Consider the following 16,078-nt stretch of genomic DNA (forward strand, 5'->3'; position numbering starts at 1 on the left):
CAGTGTACAGGTCCTCAATGGAAGGCAGATTGGCAGCGATTGTTTTTTCTGCAGTTCTGATTATCCCCGATGCGGCCCTCCATGAAATTGAGTTTGTCACCCCTGCTCTAGAGTCTCAACATCCCTTGCAGACAGCTGGCCATTTGCATTCTTTTAGTTTAGTTGTTGAGGTTTATGTAAGTCCTCAGGGTCACCTGAGTGATACAATTGGGTGTGGAGCCTTCTTGGGACTGCCGAAAGGATTGGATTGTAGACTGGAGAGAGATGATATTGTATCCCTCCCCCTGTTGAGAGGGGGCTGTTCAATTTTGACATAGATGCCCCTCTTTGACCCCTTGCCTGTAACTCTGCACTAGTCATACGCAGAAAGTTTTTACAGAACTGCTCCTCGGTCCAGCGAGTTCTGCAAATCTACTTTGCATGCATATAAAGTGTTGCTTAACCATAAATTTCTGGCACTAAAATCCAAACAGATGTTGCAGAAATCTTGCCCCAAGAAAGGCAGAGCTTCAGTCTTGAGCCTTTTCCAGCTTGGCGCTCTCCAGATGCAAGGAACACTCATGCTTTATTAATTTGGTATCCTGAGCTGAGGATATATGCATATATCTCATCTTTGGTTGGTTTTTTCCCCTTCTCTTAGAACCAGGTTGGATTCAGAGCCTCACTCCACACAGTGCTAAAGATGGACTTGAACCAAGTTTCCCCCAGGAAGAGGTTCAAACCTTTTAAGGCACGGAGGGGAAGATGATGGGAACTGTGGTCCCCTTGCAGGGGGGAAGATGGGAACTGTAGTCCTCTTGCGGGGGGGGGGGGGGAGATGATAAGAAGTGCGGTCCCTTGGCACAGGGGGAAGATAGTTACTGCTGTCCCCTTGTATGGGGGGGAAATGATGGGAACTAGGGTCCCCTTGCACGAGGGAAGATGGAAACTGGGGTCTCCTTGCATGGGGGAAGATGATGGGAACTGCGGTCCCCTTGGCACAGAGGGAAGATGATGGGAACTGTGGTCCCCTTGGACAAGGGAAAATGGAAACTGGGGTCTCCTTGCAGGGGGGAAAATGATGGGAACTGTGGTCCCCTTGGCAAAGAGGGAAAATGATGGGAACTGGGGTCGCCTTGCACGGGGGAAAATAATCAAGCGGAGGACCCCGCCCCCACCTCCCAAAGAAGCGCAGCAACCGGCCGCGACTAGCGCAGCGGCGGAAGAGCCACCTACCCCGCCCCTACCGCCCTCCTCCAGCCCCTCTAGCACGTGCTCCTCCGGGCAGGGCAAACCTCACTTCCGGCAGCGGGAAATAGGGAGGAGGAGAAAGGGAGACGGGGAGGAAAGGTTGGGGGGAGAGAGAGGGGGGTGGGGGGGGGAGGAAGAACCAGCAGCGCGCCTGCGCGAACATTTCCCCCTCAAGTTGGAGTCATATTTCCCTCCCTCATTCCCTCTCGCGCCCTACATATATACACTCCCCAAAAGGCACGCCCACCCCCCCCCCGTGTCCTCCCTGCTCGGCTCCGCCCCCCATCCCTCCCGAGCCTCCCCGCCCCGCCAACCAGCAAGCGAGCCTTAGGCAGGCGCGCGCGCGAGCGCACACGCCCCTCAGCGGAACGCCTGCGCTCTTGTGGGGTTGCGGCGCGCGCGCGCCCGTCCGCGAGCCGGGAGGGAGGAGGGCGCGCCCCCCTCAGTGCCCCGTGAGGCGGGTCCGGCCGTGAAGGCGGCGCTGCTGCTGCTGCTGCTGCTGGGTTGGGAAGCGGGGGCGTCCGCCGCCGGGCTCCGGGCTCGGCTTCCCCTCACAGAAGGGCTGGGAATGTGAGGCGAGGAAGCGGCTGCGAAGAAAGAAGACGAATAAAATAAAGATAAAATAATAATTGATTTTTTTTTAAAAAAGGGGGGGGGAAGGGGGCGCGGCGGTCGGCTCAGGCTTCCCCGGTGCGGTGAGGTTCCCTCCTCGGTCGCTTCCTCGCGCCTCTCCCGCCATGAAGAAGTTTTCTCGGATGCCCAAGTCGGACGGCAGCGGCGACAGCCCCGGAGGCATCGGTTGTGGCGGGGCACCGGCGGCTGGAGGAGGCGGCGGCATCATCGGAAGCGTCTCGGGCTCGCTGGCGGTGGGCAGCAGCCGGGTCTTCGCCGTGGGACGCTTCCAGGTCACGGTGGAGGAGGTGCTGGCCGAAGGTGAGCGGGGCGGCGGCGGCGGCGGCGAGCGAGGCTTTACCCACCACCGCCGGGGCCTCGTCTTTTCCTGCCCACCCGAAGGAACTCCCGGCTTGTGACAGGCGGGTCCTTCCCCCACCCTCCCCGCTTGTCTGCCCGGACGGAAGGCAGAAGTTGCCGGCCGTGCGGGCTTCCCCTCCTCCCGTCCTGCTTCTTGCCTTTTCTCTCCGGCGCTGCTGCAAGAAAAGCCGGGGTTGCTGGAGCGCAAAGGCTCGGCTTCTTCCCCCAAGGGTTGGCCTGGCCTGTGTGTGGGGAGGTGACTCCCTGGGAAGCGAGCACGAAGCCATGCATTGGGGTGGGGGGTTAGGGGGTGTAGTAGTGGGGAGGCCTGGGGGGGGGGGGGTTCGAGGCCCGGTGGGTGTCGGTTCCCCAAATGGGAAAGAATTGGACTGGAATCGAAGGGTGTCTTTATTACAGCGTTGGGCTGAATTGAAATGTGGGTTTACTGTAGTCCTGTTTCCAGGATGGTCTCTCAGGGCTTCCTGCAGCGATGTTGGCCCTGAGCATGGAAAGATGCTCGCTTGGAAAGGACGAGGAGGAATAAGACAGACAGACAAGACAGACAGAGAGATAGATAGATAGATAGATAGATAGATAGATGATAGATAGATAGATAGATAGATAGATGATAGATAGATAGATGATACATAAATAGATATACCGAGTGTACATGTACATATGTGTATGCATACATACATTATATGTGTGTGTATATATATATATATATATATATATATATATATACATACACACACACACACACATACATACACACATATAATGTATGTATATATATAAAGATATACAGTGTATATATGTTTGTGTGTGTGTGTTTGTGTGTGTATACAGATGCACACATATACACATATTATGTCTATATATTGATAATAATCAGATGTCTAGATTGGGTTTGGCATTTTTATCCACGACAGGCTATCAATTACGTGAGATAGGCAGTTTGTAATATTCAATTTTATGCTGCCTATCTCATCTCGCTTTCTTCTCTTTCTCTCCTATTTCATCTCACCTTTCTCCTTCCTTCCTTCCTTCCTTCCTTCCTTCCTTCCTTCCTTCCTTCCTTCCTTCCTTCCTTCCTTCCTCCCTCCCTCCCTCCCTCCCTCCCTTCCTTCCTTTTTCTCTCATCTGTCTGTCTGTCATCTATCTGTCATCTATGTATCACAAGCAGTGGTGGGTTTCAATTTTTTTTAGAACCTCTTCTGTAGGTGTGGCCTGTTTTGTGGTAGTGGCTTGCTGGCCATGTGACTGGGTGGGAGTGGCTTGCCAGCCATGCAACTGGGTGGGAGTGGCTTGCCAGCCATGTGACTGGGTGGGAGTGGCCAACAAGTAAAATGTGGTGAAACTCACTTAACAACGCTCTTGCTTAGCGACCAAAATGTTGGCTTAGAAACTCTGGCATTTGAAGCACACACGTCTTAAAGCTGTCAAGTTACAAGACCCTTGCACCCCTAACCCTTTAGAAAAAAACCCTAGGTGTTCAAACTTGACAGCTTTAAGACTTGTGGACTTCAACTCCCAGAATTCCTCCTCTCGCTCTTCATCTTGATGATGTGTGGATGGGCGGGGGGGGGGAGGGAGCTGGAACTGGTTCTAAACGGCACTGTAGATTTGTGGAACCTCTTCTATAGGAGAGGTTAGAACTGGCAGGAACCCACCCCTGATCACAAGGCAATGGACATATGTAATACTTCCATCTCTTGTTTTCCCCACAGGAAAAACCCCTATGAGTTGGGTTGGGCTGAGAGAGAGTGACTGGCCCAAAGTCACCCTTAAGCCTGTCGATCAAATAAATATAAAAGCTGCTCTTCTTTTTGTTTGACATGGTCCACTTTAATGTTTTACATTCATCATGTGAACCTCATAGGGGTTAAGGCTATTATAAATCCATTGATAATCAGCTCAAGATTCTGGGCGCATAACTATTATTGTTGAGGCTTCGTTATAACTTATAAGTGACTTATAGGGTCTGTTTCTCCCAGAACGGCGTATAGAGATGCAGATAGAAGATAACAAATTAAGCACTGGAAATAGGTATGGGAAAATATAGCTAAGCAAAGTGACTGAATTGCATGAGCTGTTTGCATTCTGAAGTTAAGAAATTCGTTTTCATGATTCATCATCAAGATAGTCAAGCACTGAATAACAGTAGAAAGATTATATACTTATGGGCCTGTCACTTCCAGAAAGGTCCTTGTCATATTTGTTGCAAAGACAATCTCAACCTTACACGGGAAAAGACCCGAATACAACAAAACCAGCATATATATATGGCATAGTGGCTAAAACTCTTGCCTAGTGTATGATACAGCCCAGGTTCGAATCCCAGTAAGGGTATGGCTAGCTGATGAGAGCTAAATAGCTCGAAATGGATCTATACTAGTCTCCCTTTATTTTATCAGCACAAATACAACACACATATATGTATATATATACACATACAGGGATGATAATATAAGAATAAGCCATTTTGTTAACAACACTATGAACTTGGCCTGAAAGCGGGTTTGTAACTAACACAATTAGTTCAGAAGAAGTGTTACATGTTCAGATTTTCCAGCCTCCGGATGGTCACATGCTGCACCAATTTAAATTTCCAAGCCATCTTCAAAGGCAAATGTGCATGAAGTACATTATAATTGTTTTGTTTGGCTGAAAATGATTCCTACTGTTGAACTTTTGCATGTTTAAAATAAAACAATGTTTGGGTGAAGGAAGGGGGATTCCTGCTGAGGGAAGGGGGATTCCTGACGTAGGTTAAAGTGGTATTCAAAACAAATTTAGTATTTTTAAGGAAACAGCATGAATTTATACGGTGTAGTAGTTGAATGTAAAGGAGAAATATTTTCCACATTTATGAGTTTCACTTACTGTTTTCTACTCATATTTGTAATTAGAATAATGAAAGAATTTGTCCTGAAAGAATGGCTTGCTTTTCCTATAAATAAAAACATGACAGATTGCCTCTAGTTTGTAGTGTGATTAAAACATTTGTAAAATAACTGGGAATTGTAAGGAATTATAAAAACTACAGCCCCAAATTTGATGCTCTTCAAGTGTCACAAAGTACTTTATTTTTGTTTTTGTTGAAACAGAATAAGGCAGCTTTCACTTTGGAAAGTTTTGCATATAGCACTGTAGATGATTTCAAATATAAAGTTGACGGAAAAAAGATGTACAGCCTGGTTTGTGGGCATAGGTTAATAATATATTTAATAAAAAAGGAGAGGGGGAGAGAGAAGGAAAGTGCCTTGCAGTCAGATACATTATGCCTGGATTTTTTCTCGGATATAAAACTTGCAGATGTATTCGATTATTAGGATATGCTGATTAGTTTATATATGCTGAAAACCTGGGTGTTTTTGGTATTTCTTCTAAATATTTAGGAGTAAATTATGATTCTTATGGAATAGGTACCCCCTTTCCCCATCAGGCAAATTGTAAGTTTTCTCCTCAACTGTGTAAATAACCACACAACAATGCTTTAAAAACTGCATTCTTCAGAGGTTATTATTTTTAAGGAAGCTCTTATTCATCTTCCCCTAGAATGTTCAAGACTCTTTATAAACAATATTTATCTGAAGCATAAATACATAATTAGATAACTTCTAATACTTGTTATAATCTAGTGGTCACATTGAGAATTTTGAAGCGAACCGAAATTGCAAAATGGTTGCTGGGAGGCATTGCTTATTCATAATGTGGAGGCCACGGAGGTCATAATAGGATACAAAGCATTAATTTATATAGAATATTATTGCTACTCATTTTCTGCCGTTCTTATTGATTCTTGCCCTTTTTCAGGGTAAGGAGGTATAATTAAAAACAAAACAAAAACTAAGTTACAGCCATACCATAAAACTTATGTGGGTCCATGAGGGGACTAGAGATGTTTCTGGAAATAAAGACGATGTTGGAGGCTAGCACTTCACTTTGCAGCCTGGCAACCTCTTTTATAATTCAGATAAATATAACGTACATACATACCCATCATACTATGATAGTGTGATGCAAAGTGTACAATATGAGTGAGAAGTTATAGTTTTGGTTAATCAAGGCTTTCACATAGTACTTTTGAGTAAGATAGCAAAGAAACTAGATGACTTAAGTTATACTCTGTCTGAATGCAGCATTTTATACTGATTATAGGAGATACTATCAATCAAAACTGATTGGTAGTATGCTCTTGTAACTAGTATAGAATGCTGCATTCGGACGGAGTATAACAAGTGGTATATTTTAGCCAGTATGTCGCAAGCAGAACCAAAACCCAATTTACTAAACTGTCCTTGAACTTTTATGCAAACTAAGTGTTGCCTGCATCCTGCTAACAAGAAAGTGTGTGTACAGTGCACCTGGTTATTTAATTATAAAGTCTGATAGGGGCTCTATCTGTGAGTCTATTGATGCCATTGGACTGTTGGGATTAGATAACCTTTTTAACGGAGTAAATGTGTCAACTTAGGTAACCTGCTCCAACTTTGAACCGTGTGTGCTTGTGGGTGTGTATGTGTGCGCATGCGTAAGTATGCGTGCATGTGCCTTTGAGCCAGTATTGACTTCTTGTGACTTCTCGGACAAGTCTGCAGTTTTCTTGGCAAGATTTCAGAAGTGGCCTCCAATTGGCTCACTCCTGGGGTTGAGAGAGAATGATTGGCCCAAGGTCACCCAACTGCCTATATCAGGGGTGTCCAAACTTGGGAACTTTAAGACTTGTGGACTTCAACTCCCAGAATTCCCCAGCCGGCTGGGGAATTCTGGGAGTTGAAGTCCACAAGTCTTAAAGTTCCCAAGTTTGGACACCCCTGGCCTATATGCTTAGTGTAGAACTAGAACTCCTGGAACTCTCCCATTTTCTAGTTTGGTGTCTTAGCCAGGACATCACACCAGCTCTCTAGCATGTTTATTTTTCCTTATTTCGATCATGTTCCCATTATTGGAAACTGCATGGACAAATCCTTGCAGTTTTCATGGCAAGGTTTCTCAGAAGTCATTTGCTATTGTCTCCTTCCTAGGGCTGAGAGAAAGTGATGGGCCCAAGATCACCCAGATGGCTTTGTGACTAAAGTGAACTAGAACTCACGACCCCCTGATTTCTAGCTTGATGTCTTAATCACTAAACCAAACTGAAGAACCCTTTAGAACTGGTGAATTAATGTTGGGCCAATCCCATTCTCTCAGACTCAGCCCTACTTGCCTCAAGAGTGATAGTTATTGGAAATTAAATAAAAGAGGAAACAATGTCTTAAACTCCTGGAGTAAAGGCAGGACATAAATGCCTGTAATCCATAAGTAGTTGTACAATGTATTTGAGAAGGCATATATTGAGAAAAAGCTGTCTGTAGCTGTTCATTTAGGTATACCAAGAAGGCAGCTGTTACTAGAGAGTGATGTTTAAGATAGTAGCCCCCATATCTTTCTCAGGCTTGCTGTTTGAAAAAAAAAAGATACGTATTATTTACCCGAGTGACAAGGAACTGACCGTTAGTACATTTTAGAGCATTTATTTGCTTGAATGTAACAGGCCAGGGTAAACTGATGCAGCATATGTATGAATTTAGTTATCCAAATTGACCTTGGGGCAGTCACTCTCTCTCAGCCCAACTCCACCTCGCAGGATTGTTGTGAGGAAACTAGGAGGAGGAAAGTGTGCCGAGTATATTCATCGCTTTGAGTTATTTAAGTGAGATATCATTAAATGAATGATAAGATAAATTTTCAAGTAAATATGCTGGATGGAAGGTGTTTAGCCATACATGGAAGTAAATGCAACCCAGCTGCAGTCATCCTTGCAAGATGTTAAGTGACAAACGCTATTTGCATAGAAGAAAATACTTTTGCTGTGTACACATCAATGCACTCTATGAACATAGCCATAATTTCCGTATTTCATTTTACACAGTTTTGTTGTTGTGTTAGTGAGTTTGATGTTATCGGTCACGGGAAATGGAAAGCTGCCGATAACTTGGGTGTGTGGTTTTCAGTCCTAAAGGCAGGGTTTCTGGAGCTTTGTGGTATTGTATCTCACCAAAATAATATATTTGTGTGAGTCCTAAACAGTGCTAGTGATAACAGCAAAAGCAATGCAACAAGATACAACAGTAATAGCTGTTGAAAGAACGAACGTTTTTCCTACGGCAAGGGGCTTTTTGCTCTGCATTCTAGAAGCTCCGGTTGCTGCCTCTGTCTCCCCTCATCAGCGGGTTAGGATGGTGGGATTTGAGTTTTTCCCTGGCCTTGGAAGCAAGACGATTGGGAGGAATGTTGTTGAGGAAGTCTCTGAGGCATGGCAGCTGAGAAATGATGCACTTTATGTGTGCGTGCCTCATTGAGTGAAAATGTCCCGAGGGGCAGTTGGCTCAGCTTTCCTTCCACCAAGTTTCTGCTTGGCAACTTTGAAATTATTGGTCCAAGAAGCAGGGAGGAGAAGGCAGGAGGATGGAGCAAGCTTCTTGAAGAGAAAGAGTTGAAGGAGGGAGGGAGGGAGGGCGGGGGAGAGAGAGAGGTCAAAAGAAAAAGGGGGAAAGGCCTCTCTGGAAAGTGAGAATTCACCACTTGCTATCCTATGGGAATTTCTTACTATCTAGATCCCCTAGTCCCATGATGGGGAACCTATGGCACACATGCCAGAGATGGCACGCAGCACCCTCTCTGATAGCATAGGAGCCGTTGCCCCAGTTCAGCTCTGACACGCATGCATGTGCGCCTCCCACCAACCAGGTGGCCTTTGGGTCTCTGCTGCGCAGGCGTATGTGGTGTGTGGGAGCACCACATGCGCATGAAGTGGATGGGGCACGTGTAGGGGGTTGTGTGCGCATATGTTGGGGCGGGGGCATGCAGGGGGGACGCACACACATGTGCAGGGGGGTGGGCATATGCACAGGGGTCACGTGCATGCACGAGAGGTGGGCCTGGATCATGCACGCATGTATGGGGGGGCACACACTGCATTTTGGGGTTCGGGCGTGCATGCGCACTTTTGTGCACTCGGTCTAGAAAAGGTTAGCCATCACTTCCCAGTCAGTCCTTCTGCTGGTTTCAGCCTCTGGTGACTAATAGCTTTGGCAATCCTCCTGGTATAAAACGGATTTTAGAATAGCCCTTCCAGTCCACAGGAGCAAGTTTAGTGGTGTGTATGTGTGTGAAGGTACCTCTGGAATCTGGATTTGGATGCCCTTTGCCATAGGAGGAAGGTAATTGTCAGGTTTGGTGCATCCAAGGCACTTGAAGAACGTGACAACTTACGTGGCTAGCAGAGAGACATGGCAGAGAGAGCAGTGCCAGACTAGACAGCCGCAGAGATGACATTGAAGAAACAATGGCGACAGCTGCAGAAATACAATAGAGTCCAACATTCGGGTACAGTCTGTTTTCTGACCTTATCTTAAAGGGCTGCGGAGGAAGAGCCTGAAGTGTTGTGGCAGGAAGGAAGATGTTGGATCTCTGGCTGTCTAGTAAAATGGGGACTGAAGAGCAAAAGGGGCTCTGTAGCAAATGCTTCCAGATACCCTGAATCCTTTCATTAGCAGCAGTGGCTGCCTAGCAGTAGTGGTAGAAATAGCCAAATGAACATGCAGTTTTTACCAGTCGCTATTCATAGAGATGTGTTTGGCGCCACGGTTCTTCTCAGAGGTGCCTTTGAGAAAGCACATGGGCTGAACCCTACGCTGTGCTTCTGTAGCCTATCACCAGTCATCCTTTCTATGGTGGAAGTTAGAACTCCTTTGCTCCCTGCTCACTGGTCCTTGAACGTTCAGGCCATCCAGAAATTTGGCTATAAACATCCAGGGTCTTGTGGCCCTTTGTTCTCAGCATGAAACTAAGTATAATTGTGACCCAATGTATTTGATTTTTCACTTTTCTCACACTGTTCTTTGTTTATAGAAGGGAAGTTTTTGGATCCAAAGCATTGTAACCCCCCCCCCCCCTTGTCCATTCAGATGAATTAAGGGATCAGACTGTGCATTCTTTATGCAAGCAAAATAAGTTTGTCCTTTTGGATGAGATTTAATCTTTGCAAAGACCACAGATATAGATAACTTTTCTTGGTCATTCCAGGAACAAAATATAAATCCTGGAACGAATCCTTAGGATTTCCTAAGCAGTAGATAGGAAGCTCAGATAGGAAAGGGTAGGAATATACTGACAAATATAGACATTTAAGGATTATGGGGATTGAAGTTCAGTGTATCTGGAGAGCAAGTTTGCCAGGGTGGCTATAACTTTTCAGTTTGTGTAATAAGGAGTTATTCTGCTCATGTTGACTGTCACTGCAATTTTTGTAACTTGTCAGCAACATGACCTGATATAATAGTGAAAGCTAAGCAGCAATGCATTTCATATTGATCCGGTTGGAAGCTGATACTCAGATATTTAGGCAAAATATTTAGCCAGGCTGCTTATTGATAGGTTGATGATATTTGTATAAGGCACTTTAATAAGTCATTTGGGGTATTAAGGGTAGGTAAGGGTTAATTTGATATTCCAAAAGTTAAGACTCAGCAGATGCTATGAATGTAAATGCAACATTGGATGCAAGTATTTCTTTAAGATCAAAGCAGCTCTTTGTGTATATTTAGTTGGGGAAAGAGGTTTAACATTTCCCCAGGGTGCCATATCTTTTAAAATTGCTTCATGGTCTACTGTACTATTTTTAGGAGGGCATAATAGGCACAATATCTATTTTCCTTATCATTGATGGGTAAATTTATATAGGGCAATGATTTTAAATTTGAAAAGAAATGACATTCCCAATCTATTTAGCTCAGCTCGTGCTGAGTTTTTCCCCTTGTTGGGGGGGGGGGGGGGAAGGGAAGATTTATCAAGAAGAAAAATGAAAAATACCTATTTAACATGACTACACTGTGTTTCCCCCAAAATAAGACATGTCCTCATAATACAGCCATGTCACATTTTTCTGGTGGGCAAAAATATAAGCCCCCCCCCCACATATAAGCCCCCTGGACAATCCCCCACCTCCGGCCAGGCGGAGCAGCGCTCACCAACCTAGCAGTATCCCGAAGGTGCCAAGCGGCGGGAACCTGGGGGGAGGCAAAGGTGATCGCGTTGCTTGGTGCCTTTGGGATACCGCTAGGTTGGTGAGCAGTGCTGTGCCCAGCTGAAGAGGGGGGTTGCCAGACGGCTGCTCTCTTGCGAGCAGGCTCCCAAAGAGCCGGGCACAGCCTCATGGGCGAATGGCTGTGTTGCGCTGCTGCAACCACGCTCACGAGCAGCCACCCGGCAAACCCCCTTTGCTGCCAGGCACAGCACCATTCACTGACCTAGGGGTATCGCCAAGCCGTGTGAGCACCTGTTTGCCGCCACCCAGCTCCTGCAGCTTGGCGTCTTCCAAATGCCAGTGAATGGCGCTCTGCATGGCTGGAGAGAGGGGTTGCACAAACGGCTGTTCCGGTCTCGCTCACCCACCTCCCAGCCTCACGATGCATGGCCCAGCTCTCATTACGGAGCCAGGGCAGCTCCGCCGCTGCCATCCTAGCCTGGCTTTTTTCACGGCTTCCAACCCGAGTCGGCAGTGGCCGCTCTGGGCGCACACTCTATGGTTGTACGCTCTGCAGGCAGCTGGCCCACAACCATAGAGCGTGCGCCCAGAGTGTCCACTGCCGAAAGACTCGGGTTGGAAGCCGCGGAAAAAGCCAGGCTGGGATGGCGGCGGTGGCAGCGGTGCCCTGGCTCCGTAATGAGAGCTGGGCCATGCATCGTGAGGCTGGGAGGTGGGTGAGCGAGAGCGGAACAGCCGCTCGCGCAACCCCCCTCTCCAGCCATGCAGAGCGCCATTCACTGGCATTTGGAAGGCGCCAAGCTGCGGGAGCCGGGTGGCAGCGAACAGGCGCTTACGCGGCTTGGCAATACCCCTAGGTCAGTGAATGGCGCTGTGCCCGGCTGCAAAGGGGGTTTGCCGGGTGGCTGCTCGTGAGCGTGGTCACTTCACGGCTGTTGTGTTGCGCTGCTGCGACAGCGCAACACAGCCATTCGCCCATGAGGCTGTGCCCGGCTCCTTGGGAACCCGCTCTCAAGAGAGCAGCCGCCCGGCAACCCCAAAACAATAAACCCTCCCCCCATAATAAAGGCCAAGCCATATTTTGTGGGTAAAAAGAAAATAAGACCCTGATGTATTTTCGGGGAAACACGGTATTATTCCAAGGCACTGGCTGGATTTGCCTTTGTTTCTCATGATAGCAAAATACAGACTAGGAGATTTTAGGTTTATTTGCTCAGTCTCCTTTCCACCTTGGGAAATGCATTTATTCATTTTACAATATTTATATGCTGCCCGTACTTTGAGTAACTCAATAAAAACTTCACTAACACAATGTAAGTAAAAATTACTATAGGAATTACATTTTCAGTCCTGTTTTGGATGATTTAGCGTAACACATGAATTAAACCATTCATCCCAACTATCTTTGCTTCGGTGGCACTGTCGTGGTATCCTTTGCTTGATAAGTCTACGGCAGTGTTTCTCAAACTTGGCGACTTTAAGTCCTGTGGACTTCAACTCCCAGAATCCCCCAGCCAGCATAGCTGGCTGGGGAATTCTGGGAGTTGAAGTCCACAGGACTTAAAGTCGCCAAGTTTGAGAAACACTGGTCTACGGAGATTCTCAGTCATGCAGGCCATACGTAGTTGTGCTTTCTCATGAGGCAACTGGACTTTCTGGATTTTCTTTGAAGACGTTTTGATTCTCTGAAGAAGCTTCTTGGATGAGAAGTAAAACGTCTTGAAAGAAAACACCAGAAAATCCAGATGCCTCTTGAAAAAAAAGCACCTTTGGGATCTTTGCTTGAAAATAGATTTCCACTTTTAAGGCATGGGTAAAATGACTGTCTGTAGCTAATTAAAAAATAGCCCATAACTGAGCTCTTTGTAGCGTGATGGAGGAAGATAGGAGATGGGGAATATAAATCTCTGGCTGGGTTCTGTTTGTGCCCATCACATGGCTTATTCTGACGATCCGCATGTAAGTGATTTATTATTATTATGAAGGTCCAGATATTGATATAATAAAATGCTTTCCAGTGGTGAATCATTGCCATCTTAAATGCTGTTTAGTCAATTTCCTTCAATCGGATGGTTAATTTAATTAAGCAATGCACTCTCTGTTCATGTATACGCTATGGCCTGTGTCTTATTTTTTGATTTGTTTTTGATATATTTTTATAACACATTCCTGTGTTGAAATATTTTTGTTTTTAAAATTTATTTTGTAGTTGATACCGCCCCCACTTGAACTGAATCTGGGTAACTATTGAAGTAACAACAACAACATGAAACAAGTAAATAAGAGCAAAGAAGGCACACTTCCTGAGTCCTTAGAGATCAGGGGTCTCCAACCTTGGCAATTTAAAAGAATTGTGGACTTCAACTCCCAGTGCAAAGCTGGCTGAAGAATTCTGGGAGTTGAAGTCCACAATTCTTAAAGTTGTCAAGGTTGGAGACCCCTATTATAGATGACGCTGTTCAATCAAAGAATCTGGGAACATTCCCTTCTTTTGGCTGGGCAGATCTTGAATTAACATACAGGTAGTCCTCAATTTGCAACTGTTCATTTAATGACCATTCAAAGTTATAACAGCACTGAAAATAGCGGCTTATAGCCATTTTTCACTGTTTCAATTGTTGCAGCATCTCCAGGTGATTAAAATTCAGACACTTGGCAACTGACTCATATTTATGACGGTTGTAGTATCCCGGCTTTATGTGGTCATCTTTTTGACAGCAAAGTCAGTGGGGAAGCCAGATTCACTTAATAACCATGTTACTAATTTAACCGCATGATGCATTTAACAACGGTGGCAAGAAAAATCGTGAAATGGGGCAAAACTTACTTAACAACTGTCTTGCTTAGCAACATACATTTAGGGCTCCACTATGTTCGTAAGTTGAGGACCTACCTGTATCTAAAATAGAAAAGCGGGGAAAAAGCCTATTAAATTAGTTTAAATTAAAATGTTACGTATAAATTAAAAGACAGGTAGAAGAACACCTCACTCCCTGAATCATGGAAGAAAGGTTTAAGTGAAGAGATCATCATAATATTGATTGTATCAAACTATCATTCTACTTTTGTTTTAACTTGTTTGGACTTAAGAGTGCATGCTTACATTACATAGCTGAATAAACATCTATAGGTGTGTTTGGTTGGTGCTTCCTTTTTCCTGGCTGGAAACCGCAGTATGTTAAAGGTTCTCTAGCTTGAAAAAGAATAGAAGGAACTCCTACTCGTCCTCCTCCCTAAATTTAATAACCTTTCTGGCTTTTTCAGAAGAGCTATTGCTGTGCATGTGGAAAAGATATGTACCGTACATATTTTTTTAATAAATCAATATAGATTCAGTTCAAAGTAGTAAATGAGATGTCCAGGTGTGTTCTTGTATCTGATTCATTCACATAACCGCTTTAACAAAACTGCTTCTTACCCTTGAAGTAAATTAAAAGTTGGCTTTTGGTAGGAATTGTCTATAATGCTTATGAAAATTTACAAAAACATAATCAAGGAAATTGTGAGCACATTTTTCTTAGATATTTGTAGAGGAAGAGACAGCTGCTGGCTATTGTTAGGCACTAGGGAAACTGTTCTGAAAATGATAACATGAAGTTTTTTGGATGTATACTGCTTACTTCATGGGGATTATTTTATAATGCATGGAGGAAATTCTGCTAAATAACTTTTATGCTGTGGAAAGAATGACCCAAGTGAGGACGTTTGGAAATTCATGAAATAAAAAATATAGGAGTTAGGGAGGGATTATTCTGAAGAATGGTAATGAGGAATCTCCCAGAAGCGGGATAAAACTTTGGGAATTTGTAGAAATTATAATGTAACTTTATTGCTATATTTGTATAGAACCACCATTTGAAACATCCAAGTATTTTGAAACTTTTAAGGAATTTTGCAGTGTCCTTGTATAAGATTGCCCCATGTTAAAATTCCTTGTTTTAGCTATTAGCGGTGAAAGAATGTTAACAACAGCATAATCGCATTTAGATTCAAATCTTGAAGTCAGCTCCATGTCTGATTTCCTATAGCATCATAGAAAAACAGGAAAGACTCCAGAATGTAGAAAAGAAGGAGATTTGGCATTTTCTGAATATTTTGGTCTATAGCTTCTATCATCCTTTGATCCATTAATGACTTCGTTTTTCTGACAAGTTTTTCTGGGTGTTTTGGCAATTGTCTTCAGCTACCAAGGAAGGACTCTCATTGCATTTCACTTTAAAAGGGGAGGGTATTGAGGGAATATCCCAAGAAGGTGGTTATGGTTTTTGAGGTACCACCATATATGTCACCACATCTTTTCCTTAGGATCTGTGACCTTTTCAGAATATGAGTGTTTTCTGTATGCTTTCTATACTATTGTGAAATATTAATTAGCCAGAGTTCAAATATAACTGCTTTGTTGCACAAATGACTAACTGAGAGTCATGAGTTTGTAGTGGGATTAAAATTGAATAATAAATAAATCTATGAGACAAAGAACTCATAGACTTAATTTGAAATATACTGCTTAGTACACTGCATCAGCTCTGTTCAGTTAGCAAAACAAAATGTTTTGTTACAGAAATCAATTGGCATGCTTGTTCAGAAAACAGTCTGAATTAAAGGAAAATATGTTACTATTTTGAATCAGTTTTGCTGTGCTGATTCCACATAGCCAGGCTTTCTTATGCCCTTTTTGTATTAATTGCTCTAGAAAAAATTAAACATGTATGCAGTTTTGTGAAACAATGGTTTCAATTATATTTTCTTTCCAAAAAAAAAAAAAAATCTGTAGAAGCTTGATTTAGTCAAATATTATGCTCTGCCTTGTGATAGTTGCTTTCAAAGTTACCGTACTAGTGA

At 44.4% G+C, this 16,078-nt stretch overlaps 1 protein-coding gene across 2 annotated transcripts in view; it reads left to right on the forward strand.

The window, feature by feature from the left end:
* The first annotated feature begins 1,610 nt into the window (after positions 1–1,610).
* The window catches only part of BMP2K (BMP2 inducible kinase), a 60,844-nt gene continuing 46,376 nt past the window's right edge, over positions 1,611–16,078 (forward strand). For both annotated transcript variants that reach the window (XM_081960355.1, XM_081960356.1), the window contains exon 1: positions 1,611–2,163. In XM_081960355.1, the coding sequence (XP_081816481.1) occupies positions 1,968–2,163 (196 nt within the window). In that variant the 5' untranslated portion in view covers positions 1,611–1,967. The remainder of the gene's footprint in view (positions 2,164–16,078) is intronic.

The sequence above is a fragment of the Natrix helvetica genome (assembly GCF_964273705.1).
Source record: "Natrix helvetica genome assembly, chromosome: 7".
Lineage (NCBI taxonomy): Eukaryota > Metazoa > Chordata > Lepidosauria > Squamata > Natricidae > Natrix > Natrix helvetica.